Source organism: Pistacia vera, unplaced genomic scaffold, assembly GCF_008641045.1.
Source record: "Pistacia vera cultivar Batoury unplaced genomic scaffold, PisVer_v2 Contig35, whole genome shotgun sequence".
In the NCBI taxonomy this organism is placed as follows: domain Eukaryota; kingdom Viridiplantae; phylum Streptophyta; class Magnoliopsida; order Sapindales; family Anacardiaceae; genus Pistacia; species Pistacia vera.
This window is the reverse complement of record NW_022196168.1, coordinates 1020471-1039362: the sequence shown is the minus strand read 5'-3', so window position 1 is coordinate 1039362 and position 18892 is coordinate 1020471. Positions and strand designations below refer to the sequence as shown.

Sequence of the window (18892 nt, the reverse complement as noted above, 5' to 3'; positions counted from 1 at the left end):
AAATAAAAGAGGTTACAAACAAAAATAGTATTGCCTAAAGATGGTGAACTAGTACAAGCTCTTCAAAGTCGACAAAAATTAGATTCTTACAGTGTTTGCTCCTTAGGAATGGTGCAAATTGAACTGGTAAGGCAGAGTCTAGAAACATTATCATTTTCCAAAATGTTACCTTAAAAAACAAGCCATTTCAACAGGAAAAAGGTCCAAATGTAGCATTTAGAAACAGAAACCATCCACAAACCACAAAAAGAGAGAAAGATTTCAATGAAAAAACTCCACTACGGCTTGTCTGTCACACCAAAATATATTCCTCAAAAGAATCTATCACAATTGAAACAAATTACAATTTCTTAATAAGATAAGATGCGAAAAATAAAACTCCAACCAGTTAAGCCATAATTAAACATGGCTATATGATTTCTTTTGAGAACTTATGGTTTACTTGATTTAGCACACCAAAGGGTTTTACTTTAACTTCCCTCTAGAAAACTATCAACTCATGAGTTTCCTAAGTTTTATATGAAGTAAAAGTAGAATGAAGTTTTTAAAATGAAATAGCAAACTGCATGTGAACTTAAGGGTGTCTCATAGGATCATGGTCCCTTGAAAATTACCAGGAGGATTCATAAGAAGTAGCTCACCTTTAAATTTAGAATGCCAGAGGTGTAGCTAAAGATGACATTTGAGACATTCTCTACTCCATAATCTGCAATTTTGCCAAGCATAGATAGCTTTATTAATAACAAGTTCCTAGTCTTCCATCTGACCCTACACATTCTCTATTACAGATTCCACCGACAAGGTAAGTGAACTTAATTGTTTAGGATACATATGAAAGATACAACATAGGTGCATTAGCACAATTAATTGCATAATGAACTACCCAAAGTCAATCATCCAAAATATCATTAAAGCTTTACATAACTGCATAATATTAAAAGAATACATACAGTTATGAAACAAATTTAAAAGATCGAGATATTAAGTATGAATAATGTTTGAAAAAGTACAGCAAACTAATAAACAAATAACTTCTTTCCTTAAGAAATCAAGATTGTCACTAGTATTTCCATATGAATAGATGATGAAAAGTATGGCTTGTTCTCTACCGATCGTATTGTAAAACTAGTAGATAATCTAGTATCCCTATTTTATATTCCTCAATTCTGATTTGGAAAGCAAGAGTCCCTAGCAAAGTAAAGATTTTGGCATGGACAATAGCCCCATAAAAAAATTAACACCAATGACTTGCCCCAAATTGGAAGACCCAAGGCATGCCTCTCTCCGATTCAATACATTAATGTGTAAAAAAGAGCCCAGGATTCAATGCCTAGATTCATACTAACTTAGCAACTTATTTAAGGCTCCTTGATTCTTATTCCGCTACTATTTTGCAACTGCACTTAGTTTTTGCCCTAAAACTTTGTCACTTACACTAGCAACAAAATTGTATTGCACTCAGATATGAATTCCCCAAACATATCCAGAGGTTGTGTAAATAAGACTTTAGTAAATGCTTAATAAGAAGTTTCCATATCAAGGAAAATGAAAAAACCATGTACATACCAGATATTTTTAATGCCAAAAGATACTTCTCCGCAAAGGACTCCAACCCTGGCCTCCCCAAGAATTTAAAAATACTCATCACATGGTCCAGTTAGGAAACCTTTGTTATGTCCACAGTCTCCAAAAGTTGCAAAAATTCACTATTCCGTTTGCTTTCAAAAAGTGCTAACAAGTAATTCTCTGCAATGCAAGGGTTGAATCTTGTAAGCCCAGTAATGCAAAGTAGGCAATTATTAAAACAAAAGGGTAAACCAAAACACTAATCAAATAATAAATCTCATTGACAGGAAACAGGTATAGAGTCAAGATTACATTGAACCACGTGCCTATCAAGTTGAAATAGTCTCTCTCATAATCAATTGAAGTGCAGTTACAGAGTTCCTGAATCTTCTCTTCATCATTGACTCTGATCCACAGCAACATCTGATAGTAACCTAGTCTTGGATCCGAACGAGAATTTCCACTTTCAATAGCCTTACGGAAAAAATGAAACTCTTCTATCACACCCTTGTCAATTAAATACATGAGAAGTGGACCATAAGTTTCCTCCTCTAGCTGAAAACCCTGCTCCTTCATAAAATTTAAAAGTTGGAAAGCCTTGCAAATTTGTTCTTCTAGTGCAACATCTTCATGATCACAATCCTTAGCCCGCTCAAAGCAGATCCTTATTAACGAATTGTACTCTTTCACACCAGTTTCTCGCCCCAATCTACCAAATTCATTAAGAGTAGCATCAGTCCCCAGTTTATTTGCACACAGGTTCACTAACTTTTCAGAACGATGAGTCTCTGTATTTTTGAAAATCCATTTTTGTCTCCTCTCAGGCAAGACTTCTTTTCGAAGTTGCGAAATGTTGTTGTTAGACACGGTAGAAAACCATGGTATCCCTAATACCGTTTCTAAAGCATTAGCATTATTAGTCCCTCCTGACTTGGGCAAACTAAGCGTAGCATCAACTGCAAAATAAGAGAATAAATGAAACCAATTAGAACATTTGAATAACAGCTAACAAGCTCCACATTCAATTAAGAAAAAGGAGTTAACACAATTACTTCTGAGTTCAGTTAATTTTGTAACATCAAAACAATTCATTTCTTTAACTCCAAAATTTTCAATAATCAAATAAATGGAAGAAAAAAATGCATCAACTAATTCATTACACCATAAATAACACGAACAAACAACGCAATATGAAAAATATCTCCTCTTGGTGGATCATAATCAAATGATACCATCTCTAATTACTTCTAAGTACACTCTAATGGCAAGCAAAAATTGTGAAAATGAGTTCACTGAAAAAAAAAAAAAAAAAAAAAAAAACTTAGTTGAGTGCTTAACCACTTAGAAACCAAAACAATATAACCATTAAACCACAATTCTATTTGCCATCCGGTTCATCTCTCAAAATTCTAAGCAACGAAAGAAATAACTTAAACATGTAGCATCTCCAAAGGATTCTTTATATAACACAAACTCTTTATTATAAAGAGTTTATCCATAAAAACAAGAGTCCAATATATTATTTATCTTTAAAATATAAATTAAAGAGTGAGTTTGATTCTCTACATTTTAGAAAGTCAAATTTCACTCTCTATCCTAATTTTAATTAATAAACTACAAGTTCCTATACATTTTATTTAATAATTCCCTCTCTCATTAAGTCTTTTTTTTTTTTTAAATAAAAAGCATCTTCATTAAATTTAAAGAGTATTAGATTTAAATAAAAATTGTGTTCTTTATATTTAAAAATGAATGAAGATGCTCTTTATTTATATGAAAGATGTTGTTCAAAATAAAGAGCACCATTGGAGATGCTCTTATATGGCCCAAACTTTTTATTATAAAGAGTCTATCCATTAAAACAAGAGTCTAACAGACTTTTTATCTTTAAAATATAAATTAGAGAGCGAGTTTGACTCTCCACATTTAGAGAGTCAAATTTTACTCTCTATCTTAATTTTAATTAATAAACTATAAGTTCTTATGTATTTTATTTATTAATTCTCTCTTCCATTAAGTCTTTTTCTTAAAAATAAAGAGCATTTTCATTAAATTTAAAGAGTCTAATGGATTTAAATAAAAATTGTATTCTTTATATTAAAAAATTAATGAAAATACTCTTTATTTATATGAAAGATACTCTTCAAAATAAAGAGTAGCATTCGTGATGCTCTTACTGATTCAAAGTTTGGCTTACTGGAAAAAAAAAAAATCATTATAAAAAAATTGCCAAAGCCTTTGCTGAGTTCCCAACCACCAAGAAATAAAAAGAAAAAATTAAATTTAAGTTGCCTCCCATCCCTATTCTTCAATTGTCTCAGCAACCAAACAATTAAACTTATACCCAGAAAAAAAAAAGAAAAATAACCTCAAACATGCTAAAATCAACTAAAAATTACCTCTGTTAATTTTGGTTCAGTAAGAAAAAAAATCTGATTAAAATAAATATAAAAAATACCAGAGCTTGAGAGTTTTGGAGAGTCGAGCAATGCAGCTTGAGAATCAACAGAGGAGACGAATGGCTTCAAGAGGCGGTCCTTGGTGGTGGTGGCGGCCGGTGAAGTTAGAGAAAAGGGCTTAGCTGTAGATTTTGTTAGAGAAGAAGGCGTAGTTCTAAATTTGGTGGTGGATTTGTCGGCTGAACTAAGGAGCGAGCTCAAATTTTTCGCTTTGGAGTTGCGATTAGATTTTTTTGGACAAAGGGAAGGGGTTTTTAGGCCGGAAACTAACGAAAGATAACGCAGCATTTTATTTTGATCAAGCTTAGGTTTTTTTTGGACGAAGGGAAGGGGTTTTTGTGATGAAAAATAACGCTAAAACACACAATGAAAAAGTAGAAAAGGGTTTACCCTGATTCGTTATTAATATAAGAATTAGGTCCTGCACTCAAGATAGAGAAGATTTGATATTCAAAAATACGCAGCAATACAATATTGGGACGGCGATTCATTCCCTCTCCTTTCTCTTAATATATGGATATAAATAGTAAACCTAAATAGGGTTACCAAAAAAAAAACCTTAGAACCGAACCGATCCGATTAACCGGTTTTCCAAAAAAGGTTAACATAGCGACTCTTTTTCCGGCAAGGGTTTCGACGGAAACGCGGCGGCCAAGGGGAGCCAGTAGGTCCAAAGACCTGAACTACGGTTCTTGTTCGGTAGCTTCTTGTTAAAAAATATTCGTAAAATCCAAATTACAGGGGTTCGACGAGCTGTTGCCGGCAAGAGGTTGCTTCATTCAAAAAAATAAAAAATAAAAAATATATATTTATATATATTAAAAACCCAAAATTTCAAAAACTCTCTAAAATCAACAGAGATTAGAATTTCAGATCGAATCGAAAATGTTCTTGCATTTCTGGCCGTTGAGGTCAATGGCGAAGAGCTTGACGAATTCGGAAACTTTCGCGGAGGTGGCGGAGGAGCGGGAGAGGAGGTATTTGGAGTGGAGCGAGAGCGATGGGAGAGAAGAACTGAGAGATTTGGTTTTGAAGAAGGGAGGTGAAAGAAGAAGAAAAGCGTTTTCAATCGAATTGGATTGGAAAAACAGAAAACGAGTCAGGCTATTTCTTTTCTCCCATCGCTCTCCATCGACTCCAGAAACCTTTTTCTTGTTCGATCCTCTCCTTTCCTTAACCTAAATACTGAATTCAACCCTCTTCTTCTTCTCTCTCGTCGTCTGCTTCGACGCCGTTCTCCGACCTTCCTCTTCTTCTCCCTCGCCGTCTGCTTCGGCACCGTTCTCCGACCCCGCCTCGCACCGCGTCGAAGAGATCAACGCCTGCTCCGCCAAGTGCGAGGTCAACATCGCTCAGGAACTCTAGGGCTCGAGTTTTGGGTAAACAACACACAGCTCCATTGCCATAGTCTACTTCTGCCTGCGTCACAGATCCGACCAAAACCGTGAGTAATCTTTCCTGCATTCCTTTGCCAACCGATCTGTTAATGTTGTTTGTTTGCTTCTGGATTGGTTTTTTGCCTTGATAATATTTTGCTTTTCTTATTTCTTATTATCGGAAGCTTATTTTTTCTTTCTTCTGGGTGTTTGAATTTCAATAAGGACTATAGATGGTGGATCATCTTAACAATTATTGTTCCTTGTTTTGATTTTGTTTTGCCGGTTGTTGCATCCGCTCTTTGGCAGTTTTTGTTTCGGAGCTAGAAACAAAAAGTTTATGGAACCACAGTAGGAAACATTCAGTTATTGCACAACTTTTAGGACGTCATACATCTTTTATTTTGGTTTGATGTTCTTTGTTGGCTGATTTTTTTTAATTCCCTGTGTACTTGTACTTAACTTGTGCATATGTATTTGTAATAATTTGTGAGTAATGAAATCCATACTAACCTTTTAAAATGTGTCGCTGAGATATATTATTTATGGGGCAATTGATATAAACATTGTCATGTAAATATCACATAACTTAGAATACAAAACATAAATGATATTCTTATTTTTAATTTTTAAAGAAAATTCCTTTATCAATATAGGTATATAATCTTTTTTTTTTTTTTTTTTTTCTAACCTATTTTTTACTGTTTCATGAAACTGATCTGAAAATGTGGACTTCCTGACTGCTCAGCATTGTTAGCACACAATGCAATGTTTAATTTGTTGACACACATTGGTCTGTCAGATGACCACCTTGTCTTTGCAGCAGGACAATTCTCTAAACTCATTAGACTTTGTAAATGGGTTTTTGTGAGGCCTAAAAAGCTTTGAGCTTTATAGTATTTTTAGACTTCCACCTTTCTTGGATCTGTTCTTAGGTGTATATCCAATGCCGGACTGGAATAGATGGGGATGCAGTCATATAAAGATGTTTCAACTTATGCCTCTGATTCTGCATTTCTTGGAAATAAAATTCGAGGTGGAAGGCATTATGCACGTTATAATTGTAACCTTGCTTTTCATTCTGTATGATGAAAAGTAGCTCTGCCACTCTTTTTTTGTCTCCATAGATTTGTTATGTAATAGGCTAACTTTCTGGGGTTATAAGTTAAATTTTATATGATAACTCAGGGTTGTTGCAATTTTTACCCTAGTGTGCTGTTTGCCCTTTGCATAGGATGTTATATTGTATAGGTTCCAAGTATTTATTGTAATGTCTTGTGTTGTCACAGTTGTATTGCCCTTGCTTGAAGGACTTCCTACGTTTTCTTTCCTTGTTCTTTTTACTGTGTAATATTTGTGAAGAAGAAAATTTATTAAGAAAGGAATCTTTGAGTTGAGTGCAACCTTTTGTCTCTGGCTGGGCTTGGCTGTTTCATGACCCAAATGTTAAATGCCTGGCAATGGCATCTGGGAGTAGAAAGACTCTATTCAGTACCCTGTTATTTATACAGTTAACTAATAAATTTATACCATGCAAATATTTATTTTAAAAATCAAGTATATTAATTGTTAGGATAAATGAGAGGATGTATATTTATAAGTTTTTGTACTTTTATCCTGTTCTAGACATTTTGCTCAAAAAGTGGATCAGTGAGTGTATAATTTTAGGAATTTTGTCAATATATCTTGGATGCCCTTGTTAAGTAAATACAGAACAATTTTTTTTTTTTTTTTATATATTCAGTCTTCATATTTAACGTTAATATTCTGGGAGTTGTTTTTGTGGTTGCTAATGCCTCGTCTTGCTTTGAAGCTAAGTTAAAAATTTACTTTGTTGGAGCAATTTCTTTTATCTTTTTTAGTTGGGGGTAGGAGGAATGAGATATATGTTTTTGTGAGCAATGTTATACTTACAACTGAGTCATACAATCAAGCAAAAAACAAATGATAAAGTAGTCATTTTACATGAATTTTGTGTAATTTTTGTCTGGTTGTATAATTCAGTTGTAAACAAAACAGTATTATGTTTTTATTACGTTAAGAGTCGAATAACCTATAGAATTTGCTTGTTACCAGCTAAGAATTTCCTGACTGTTATTTGGTTGGTGGTTTGTCAAAGTCATTAGTTGATGATTTCATTGGCTTTCTCATTGACTATTGTCGTCAGTTATGTGTTGCTAAACTCATTTGATAAAATACATGGTTTTCATTATACTGGATGCAAGAATTCTAAATTTAACATGGCATGTTCTGATTGATTCTTTCTCAATAATTGAAGTGGGGGAACAAAGCTAGAGCTTTTGTTTTATCTATTCATGCATGGTCCTATGAGAATTGAATTTAACATATATGCTTCTTGGGTGTTTATTAAACATTACATTTTTGGTTCGGTTTTGGTTCAATTTTTTGTGTGAACTGAAAAGTCGGTTTGGTTCGAAAAAAAGGCAAAACCGATTCGATTAAACGATTTTGCACACCCGTAAACCTAACCCTATTTGGGCTAACCAGCCCAGACCCAAATATTTACAAATTAATTTTAAACCTAATCACTAATTGAGCTTATTGTCACGCCCCTCACCACTGCCTGCTCACCAACGAGCGGGATCCCCAAGTGCATTAATGTAAGTCGATAATGAACCATATCAAACATTATGGAGGGCTTTACTTGTTAGTTTCCTACTTTTAATTAATTTCTAAAAACATTTTTTTTAAATTAATAATACTTAATGGGTGTTTAATATTTAGAAACATAAACCCTATTTTAACTATATTAATTTTAATTATATTTTTTGTAATATCCAAATTAGCTCTTTAATCAACTCTAACACAATTTCACTCGTGTTTAGTGTATTTATTGTTTTGAAATGCTCTGTAATCAATTCTAACCACCATTTTAGAAGTGTTATTTATTTTTTAATAGATTTAGTACAGAAATTATTTTTTTAATAGATTTAGTGTATTTATTTACTTGTTAGTTTCCTACTTTTTCAAAAATTAATTTCTAAAAACAGTTTTTTAAAATTAATAATACTTGATGGGTGTTTAATATTTTAGAAACATAAACCCTATTTTAACTATATTAATTTTAATTATATTTTTTGTAATATCCAAATTAACTATTTAATCAACTCTAACACAACTGCACTCGTGTTTAGTGTATTTATTGTTTTGAAATGCTCTGTAATCAATTCTAACAACCATTTGAGAAGTGTTACTTATTTTTAATAGATTTAGTGCAGAAATTATTTTTTATTCACTTTTTGTTCAATTTTTATGCCTCTACACCTTATATATCAGTCCGTGGATAAATATTAAATATTGACTTGCATATGAAAAGTTTTATGTCAAGTTCGATTCAGTTTAATTTATATTATTGTTAGAATAAGATAACTTAAATAGCTAATCATCTACAAAATAATGCCTTTAATAATTTTTAAGATAAACTCAAGCGGATGGCCTAGCAGTAAAAAAAGTGTAACTTTCATTGACTTCTTGAATTCAAACTTTGAGACTAGTCGAGTGGTGCACAAACTGGTCCGGACACCTCGGTCACAAAAAATTCGTGATATCAAAACACAGGTTAGCCTCATCCCAAGGACCATTAATCTCAAATTTGTATTCTTGAATCTGGATAAGCCAACAAGGGCATACCACATTCACAAAAGCCAACAAGCCTAAGAACAAGACGGAAGGAGTATTCTTTACACAGTATGTGACTAGTGAGGCAAAAAGGAAGACTGGCAAGGAGAATAGCATGATAGCAAAGACATGTAGCCTTGATGGAAGGGGGGATGCAATGGAGACAGATGCCACGACAGAAGCATTTAAAGAGATGCAACTGGTTAAAGTTGGAATCTGTAGAGCCCCCGGAGCTTTTATAGTAGACCCTGAATAGTCATGCAGGAAGAGATGGAGTATGAGAAGTGAGATGGTCACAGCCCAGATTGAGTCTGAGCTTATAGACCTCGTGAGTGTTTGGTAGATAGGAGCCAAAACATAAAGACCGGTCATAAAAAAAGAGATATTGAGAATATAATGGAACAGCAGGTTAAGAGAAGCATTTCTTCAGTTAAAAGGAGAATCAAGAAACCTGACACAAGGAGACTTACATCAAGAAGCAAAAGGAAATTTTCATCAAGAGTTGTGTATAGGTCCAAACCAACACAACGAGAGCAACAATGCATAGATATTGTGAGATGGAAACCGAGACTTGCATCACCTTTATCACGTCCTGTTTAACTATATTGGCATTCATAACCATATGTTCAAGAAAAAATTCATCCGTGTGGTTTTGTCATCAAAACCAGGTTGCATTCCTCCATATGCCACTTTTCTCCATCTGGGATGAGTTGGAGGAGAGCTATTTCTGTCCATTATAATTCCAATGCCCTATAACAACCGTAATCTGCTCCATTTCAAATTGTCAACATTCAAAGATACATCTTTCACAACACAACCCCTGATTCACACAGGCCTATTCCACAACCTATCAGATCCAGAAGAAACAACATAAATGCCAGACAAATGTCTTACTACTGCAACATCCACTACAAAATCAAATAAACATGTCCACACATGGCAACAATTTGGTCTATAATCATAGTATTAACTCGATGAGAAAACTGCACCATACAAACACACAACTTTAACATTTCTTTCTTCTTAAACTTCTTTAATTAGTTATGATGGCAACTATAATTATCCAAGTGCTTCGGCAACTATGAACATTGACAACTTGATGAGAAAACTCACTTGATTTCTGTTTATATCATAAGATCTGCTTAATAGTTTCAACAACTATCCTCAAACGAATAAAAGCCAGTCAAAATCCCAAAATAGTAGAACCAGCAATGATGAATACCTCACTTCAGAAGCCAAAAAAACTTATGTGAAACTAGAAATTATAGTCAGCTTATAGTAGCTCAGACCATAACAACAAAACCCCATTAAAATTTTGCTGCTGAAAACACATTCACAATCATGACACCATGAACAATTAGAATCATACCATATCTAAATCAAGTTCCTATCCTCTAAATTATATTGAATAAAAATCCCAGTTATTATTACCACTCACCAAACCAACGCGTCATTATGAATTCAATCAAAGTAAACAACAAGATTGATATCAAGACATTTCAAAACAGCGGCGGGTTACGCAATTGAGAGACGCAAATAAGCCGAAAAAGAAAATTCTCGAAAAGTCAATATAAATTCACATGAAAGAGGAGTCGGGATTCGTATTGAGAGACACACACTTTTCCGGCGAAGGTAACGGCGGAATTTCGAAGAATCCACGACGGTCACTCTGTTCACTTCTATCTATTGGTTCCTTCGTTAGATTTTAGAAGCTTTCTGTGAGTTTCGAGTTTGGCAGCCAAACATTTAAAAAGAACGGTTTTAATAAATTGCAGAGAAACCTCCTAAGGTATGAGACATTGTCAAAGTTGGCAAAATCATTACTCAACTTCCTCTAACCAATGACCACGAAATCCAACGGTCAAAATTAACATAACTCTTGAATTCGTATTTATTTATTAAATAAATGTCAAAATTATAAATTTACCACTATTATAACCTTTAATTTTCAACTCCAACCTATTTATGGTGAATATCATTGTACCTCCCTTATTTCCTCATCTCTCATTTTATACCATTTTATGGTTGTAGACAACTTCATTATGAGAAACCAACCATTTTTTCTCTTACCCAATTGTAACGAATCCGTTGGGTCAAACTCATTCTTTAAAACCGGCACGTAAGGAGATAGAGCCCAAGGATTAATAAATCACCTACTAATCATGTACTTAGTGGATGAGGGTAAAGGTGGACCAAATGGGCTGGGTTAGACGAGTCAACCCTAACCTGACCAGCATTAAAGAGGGTTCAACCTAGCAACCCATACCGCCAATAAGGCGGGCCGGGTTGAACCCAACCTGCATGCAACCCACGGGCGGGTTGAGTTGATATATGGCAACCCGGCGACGTGCGGGTTGCTATTTTGTCCTTTTTGGAGAAAGGCCCGCCAACCTGTCGGGTTGACCCACGGGTTGGCCGAAAAAAATTAAAAAAAAAACAAAATTAATTTTTTTTCAAATTCCCCTTTTACCCTTGAAATATAACCGTTTTATAGCAGTTGGAGGGGTCTTTTTCGTCATTTTCTTTTCCCATTTTTTTTCTAAAAATTGGCCCTAAACTCTCACATTTTCTCACAACTCAAATTCTCTCATTTTCTCTAATCTCTAATCTCTATTGAAATCTCTCAATTAGTCTCTTAATCTCTTTGTTATCAATTTGCTCTTATTTTAATTTTTATTAGTTTTTGTAATTTTCAATTTATATTTCCAGTTTTTCATATTCCAATTCTCCTTCTTTAATTTTTTATTTCTTCTACATCAATTTTTTTTTTTTCAACTATAATGGATAGATATTTATCTCCCATCAATTTCAATGATGAAGGAAACTACTATCCTAGTCCTAGTCCCGCTGAATTTACTAACATAAATGTAGGAGGAGATTCAAATAGTCCCGCTTTCCCAATCTTAGAATCCGATACACCTCAAAATATGCCCCTGATTCCTCCCATGCTACTACACCTATAACTCCCGGCGGTTCTAGAAGTTGTCCTCATCCAACTTCATCTCAAGCTGAAGCAGGTTCATCAACAATTGTCGAAATCGAAGACAGACACACATTAGACTTTTGGATGCATTTCAACAAGTTTTACTAGACAAAAAATGGAGTTCAAGTCAAGAAAACAAGATGAAAATATTGTGGAAATATTTATAAAGCTGATTCAGGTAATGGTACTAGTACTTTAAAAATGCATGCTAATAAACATATTGCTCAACATGGAAATAGAGAAACCAATCAAACTCAAATAACTAATATGGGTACTACTTGGCGTTATAATTCTGATGTATATAGGGAACAATTAGCTTTATATATTGCTGTAACTGATTAACCTATTAATAAGGCTGAAGATAAATATTTTGAAAGATTTATTAAAAATTCATTTTTTCCAAGATTTAAAAGTTATTCTAAAACTGCAACTAGAAATGATTTAATAAAATTGTTTGGGAAAATGAAATTAGAATTAAAAAATAAAATACATAGTTGTCATATTAGTGTGGCTCTAACTGCCGATATTTGGAGTGGTAGAGCTAAACAAGATTATATTTGTGTGACTAGTCATTATTTTGATAACGAATGTAAATTAAATAAATCTTTATTAGGATTTAGATTAATGGATGTGGATCATAGTGGTCGACAAATTTATAATAAAATTATTGAAGTTTTATTATAAATTTGTATATCTTATAACATCAGGTTATTGACTGTTACTAAGTTTGGTTAGTACAAAATAGGAGTGTTACAGTCATAATCATTCTTGTCCTATAAATTAGGATAACATTAAATTTTAGGGGTTTTTTTTGATATTTTCCATGTCCTATAAATATATAAGAAAATTTAGGATTTGGGTTACCTTTTGGTTTGTTAGAAGTGTTATCTCACAACAATTTTTTTACAACAATTTGATATTAATGTACATTGGAGGAAATAATGATGGCATTTTTTTTATATATTATCTACTTGATTGTTTACAGTGTAAAAGTAGAACTTATTAGCTATAAGCAAATTGCTCACTAAGCTCCAGATCATGCGTGAGAATTAGCTTAAGCTTGCAGTAGCCTTAGCCTACTTGAATTTGCTTTTTGACTAAGTTTGTAGTTGGGTTGTCATAAATGCTATGTTTTCTTTTCCTTATTTGCTAGAACTTGGAATAAAAGTTTCATATGTATTTTCTTTTTAAATATCAAGTATCATTAAATAAATTGATAAAAACAAATATGTGTAAGTTATATGAATGTTTGATTACAACAAATCATTTATTAAGAATAATATATATGCTAGCTAGTAGTAAAAGCAAATTGATTGCATGAATGATCTAATTGGTAAGAATATAATATATTTGTCATTTCAGAAAATTGATAGGAGTGTAATTATAATTTTATAAGTGTTTATTTATCATTTTTTTTTTAAATTTGGGGGGTAATTGATAGTTTCCTAGGTACTCGGAATCGGAACTTGTGACACAGGTTTCGGTTCCAAGTTTTTAGGAATCAAAATCTTCGATTTCGGTTCTAAATCAAAGGAACTAGCCAGTTCCGGTTCCTTCAAAAAAGGGCGAGTACCCGGACTTGCCCACCCCTAATCACAACCCCTACAAATTCGATTTCAAAGTTATTATTCAACAAATTTGAGACCAAACTCAATCAATGGTATTCACTAAATATCACAGTAAACTAATTAGTACTAATTGGTTAAAGAAAAAGAAGTAAGAATATAAAGTAATAGGGAAACTTTACCAAGTGTTGAAGTTGACAAGCAATGCGATTAATTCCATGCTTCCTATACAAAACACTGCAACCTTGACAAATAGCCCAATTCATAAAGTCACAAACACAAACATAGAATCAACAAGAACATAAAACAAATGTAACTAATTTGTACATATTAAGACCCACATAAAAAAATAATTAAATTACAACACTAAATTATGTACGCTCATATCCGATACAGCTTGCACGCTTATTATTCATATCAGAAATAGCCACTCCAACGTATTTGGTGCCTACATCCAACGCCATGAGTCACCCTCGTTTTGCAATGTTTGCGTTGTTGATATTATGGAACAACGTCGAAGCAGACACGCACCTCATCTAAGATAAAAAATTCGGTAAATCACTCATTACATAGATGAACTCCAATTCTAAGTCTAAAATAAATAAAGACAGTAGTTAACCATTTAGATTTCTTAGGTTGAGTGACTCATTGGACTCACGTAAAACAACATGAAAAATCTCAACAAAAGCCCGCTAAAATTTGATTGATGAAGCAATAAAACCAAGTTACAATAATTTGAATGCCACTGAAGCATTACAATATCTTACATATAAACATATTCAACACATACAATCACATTCCTCGTTATATAACCAAAAAGAGAGTCCAAAAACCTTCAAACATATTCAACAAAACAATAATTGAATACAAACCCACTTGCAAAATCAATCTAACATGTTGACTGACTCATCAAACTTGCATAAAACACATTCCTCGTTATATAACCAAAAAGAGAGTCCAAAAACCTTCAAACACATTCAACAAAACAATAATTGAATACAAACCCACTTGCAAAATCAATCTAACATGTTGACTGACTCATCAAACTTGCATAAAACAACATGAAAAAAGGCATGTTTCTGTTGGATGCCAATAAGGAATTACATTACTTATTACATAACGAAAAAAAAAAAAAAAAACAGTCCAAAACCTTCAAAACAAATAAAGAATTACAAACGCAAAAATATGAAAGCATAAGAACAAACCCACTTTCAAAATCAATCTACCATGTTGAGAGAGTCATTAAAATGATATAAAACACTATGAAAAAACACACTAACTGCAACTGAAAATTCTAACTGATTAAGCATACCTAGAGATATTGCTTACGGTGCCATATTTCATAGCGATAAACTATGAAAAATAATCACAATTGTTTGTTGGAAATGTGGATAAACTAAGCATGCACAGACAAAAAACTAAAATCATAGCTATAGAAACATAATACAACAATGCAAATGTATGTAAATATGTAACCCACCAAAGGGTTATACAAGAAGCAAAATCTGGCAAATAGAATATGCCTGAAACCTTGGAAAGCAACATGGAAACTGGAAAGAGGAGGATGTCTCAATTAAAGTACATGTTCCCATGCCATTCAATGGCATTGGCCATCTTCATAAGTAGGACAGCAACATTTAAAAGTATTGCGAACTGAGGGCAATTATTTGGTTTGGACGTAGGAACCAAATATGCTGGAGTGGCTATTTCTGATTGGGATAATAAGCATGCAAAAGGTTTATGGTATGCGGATGCATAATTTAATGCTGTAATTTAATTTTTGTTTATGTGGCTGTTAATATGTAGAAATTAGTTACTTTTGTTTTATGTTCTTGTTGATTCTATGTTTGCATTTGTGACTTTCTGATTTGGGTTATTTGTCAGCAGTGTTTTGTGTAGGGAGAATGGAATTAATTTCATTGCTTGTCAACTTCAAATCATGGTAAAGTTTCCCCATTACTTTATATTCGCACTTCTTTTTCTTTAACCAATTAGTACTAATTATTTTAGTGAATTAGGTTTCACGCCTTCACCTTTACTAAGGTTTAGGGTTTCTTATACATGTAATGTATGCTTGGCACATAAAAAAAGAAAAAAAAAAAAAAGGATGGTTTTATCTTTTCCATAACAATAATTACAACAACATCTATTATCTCTCTCTCTTCGGTTAGCTTTGGTTGCACTAAATATTTGTTTAAGATAATTAATGATTTCGACTCTAAGATTTGCTACCCTATTATACTTCTTCCCTTTAATTATACAGATATCACATGTACTGTGCCAAAAATCAAAATATTATAATTATTTCTTACATAAATGCTCTAAGTCTAGGAAGGGATTCATAAATTCAAATTTAATTGTGTTAAATTGGATAAATATAATATTATTTTAAGTTAAACCAGTATATATAAAATCCATCTCCCATTCTCCTAGGACCAGTCCCAGGCCCATGAGTGATTGGTCCCAATCAAGCCCAGACCCGACCCCGACTGGTACCGGTCCGTGCCTAGGTCTAATCCCACCCATGCACATTTTGTATATTGAAATGAGTCCCCTCCATAAATATTTATATGTTTAGAAGAATAAAATCTACTAATTGCCAAACATTGACCATTAATGAATCCTATGTTAGTATTTGATAACTGTAGATGTAATTCGGGGATACCTACATCAATCGTTATCTGCAACGTTAGAATTCATTGTTGAAACTGATAAAGGTATGGACTTATATTTACTTTTTAAAAAGATTTTGAGAAATGTTTTATATAATTGAACAATATGGGCTTTGTTCTTCCTGTTGTTATGCTTTCATTTGATATTCTTCAGAGACCAATTTCTCCCAAGATGGTTGTCTTTTACATTACTCAGGATACTTAGAAACACCATTACTTCTTGAACTAAAAACATGTCTATTTATGGTCCCATCTTCTGTACACATACTGTCTGGTGACTTTTGATTTTAATTTAAATCTTTGAAGTAACCTTTCTATTCATAAATTGGAATATATGTTTTGTACAACTTTTATTGGAGATTGCATGATATGGAACTCTAACTGCAATGCATTTTGATGTCTTATTGATATGGTCTTCTAAAATTTTAGAATTGGGTTCGGATGATAATGACATGATTCTAGAACTGACAAGATGTATGGTTAAAAAGGTGGCTTTAAGGTGACAGGAAAAGTGTCAACTCAATGTTCTTTGGTGGATCCTATCAATGGAGAGCTAACCATATAAGCAGCTTCAGTTCCTATTCAATCTATTGACTTGCACTTGCTCCAAGTAGAGTTAATTCTTCTAGGGGAAAAAATTGTAACTGAAACATCCTTGATACAGACAACACAGGTTTGCCACATTCCATGTCTTTTCAGAATTTTTTTTCTCATGTAATGTTTATTTGACATCCTTGTTTTCGTATTGTATACTAGATAGTAGATGGAGATGCTTGTCGTAAAATGACTCTGCCTATCTATGTGATATTCCCCCGTCTTCTGACTTGTCCAACTGTCTTTGGTGGGTGAGTTGCTAGTTTAGCATGGACTTATCCTTTGATATTATTCTTATATGTTGTAATGATAGCTAAAATACATAATTTGGCTCTCCTTTGTTTTTCTCCTCTGCATTTCAACTTGTTCAACCGTCTTAGCTAAGTTACAATTTTACATAGATATTTCTCTTATATGCTTGTTTGTTTTCATAAATGATTTGGTGTTTATTTACTCAATGAATGAAAACCTTAGTTAATTTGGTGTCATCTACTTAATGAATTCTCTCTTGCTATTTTCTATTTAGCTGAAAACCAACGAAGCATCATTCAATTTGAAGTACTTCTGTGATGTTCTGCAGCAATAGCTAATTAGATGTCTGTTTTTCAGGTCAAGCCAACCATTAGGTTTTATTTCCCTGTTTAACGTTACTCTTTCTGCTAAGCCTTTTATAGTTTCTATTACTATTGGCTGCCAATGAAATATTAACCTTCTGCATTTTATCATCATCAGAATTTTTATTTCCTCATAGTAATGGTATTATTCAAACTCCACATTTGTAATGGGTTGAGTTGGTGTTTTCCTTTGTAAATGCTATTTGCAGTCCATTTTCGATCGAGTTCAAAGTTTGCTTGGTTATCACCTTTCAGTCTGAGACTGCCAAATTACATACAAAGTCTAGCTTATAGCATTCTTTAAGGTATTTACGATAGATAGAAACTGCTTATAGCTACTGAAACTTCACAAATTTCACTGGCCATGGAGACTCTACTGCTCGAACTTGTCCAAGCAAAGTGAGATGATCTGTGCTAAGCAAGGTCAAAGATATCTATTCATGAAACTTATGAAAACTACCATCCAAAATAGCCATAAGGGCATGATGCAAATCCATTTCTATTGTGCATTGCTCTGGGAATTCATTTCAGAATTACAGTTTGTATGTAACCTGAAAGAATGTTGAAACTTCAATGTGCATGTAATTCTCAAATTTCAAATGGGAATTTCATTTAAGTCGATATGAAAGCTGAATGTATTAGAGTACTAAATGTCAAGAAAATAACGTAATAGGTTTTGATACTTTTCTAGTTTAATAAAATATAGAATTTGTGTGTAAGAACTTGTTTTTATATACTGCATTGCTAATTGAGTAATACTATACTTACAAACCCTTCTTATTAACTTTTTCTCACAAACATGACATGACAATTCGCAATTTATCAGCTAACAATGGGTTTTGTCTGCCCAATTGTGAGCTGCTATATCGTATTTGCAAGAGAAAGTTAGTGAGAAAAGTTTGTTAACTTGTCTTTATTGTTGCTTATTACAACTATCTATTTCTGAAAAAAAAAAAAAAAAAAAAATCTTCAATAATACTATACTTACAAAGAAATCTTACAAAGATTTACATACAAAGTGAGGTGGCAAAAAATGAATGGAAGAGTAAAACAAAAAGTCAAACTCATTAAATTCACTCTTCCATTCATTTTTTGCCATATCACTTTTTATGGAGATCTTTGTAAAATTTCTTTGTAAGTGTAGTATTACTAAAAAATCTTTATTAGTAACATATAATACAAATGGTTTGTTAGACAAGACACGAAATTGAAAAATTAGGACGTTGTTATTAGATCGATAGTAACTTTTGAATTGATTATTGATTTAGGTTACAATGTATAATAATTTCCAATCAATATGCAAGGACAAGCACACGCACTCAAGTCTAATATGAATTTAATTTAATATTATCTTTAAAATATAATTCAATTTTAAAATGAACAAATTGTTTGCAAATAAGATTATTCTTATTATATAATAATTA

General features: G+C 32.8%; 1 protein-coding gene and 2 pseudogenes across 1 annotated transcript; 1 reads left to right on the top strand and 2 right to left on the bottom strand.

Annotated features, from left to right (window-relative positions):
- Positions 1 to 653: 653 nt before the first annotated feature.
- Positions 654 to 4313, bottom strand: LOC116139288 (pentatricopeptide repeat-containing protein At4g04790, mitochondrial-like). The gene is made up of 4 exons (XM_031424965.1): positions 4025 to 4313; positions 1879 to 2522; positions 1567 to 1746; positions 654 to 706 (listed from the first exon to the last, which is right to left on the bottom strand). Exons 1-3 carry the CDS (start codon positions 4311 to 4313, stop codon positions 1732 to 1734), a joined length of 948 nt encoding a protein of 315 aa, XP_031280825.1. The 3' UTR covers positions 654 to 706; positions 1567 to 1731.
- A 4583-nt stretch (positions 4314 to 8896) lies between these two features.
- LOC116139337 lies at positions 8897 to 10789 on the bottom strand (annotated as a pseudogene).
- A 4250-nt stretch (positions 10790 to 15039) lies between these two features.
- LOC116139287 lies at positions 15040 to 17871 on the top strand (annotated as a pseudogene).
- The last annotated feature ends 1021 nt before the right edge of the window (positions 17872 to 18892 follow it).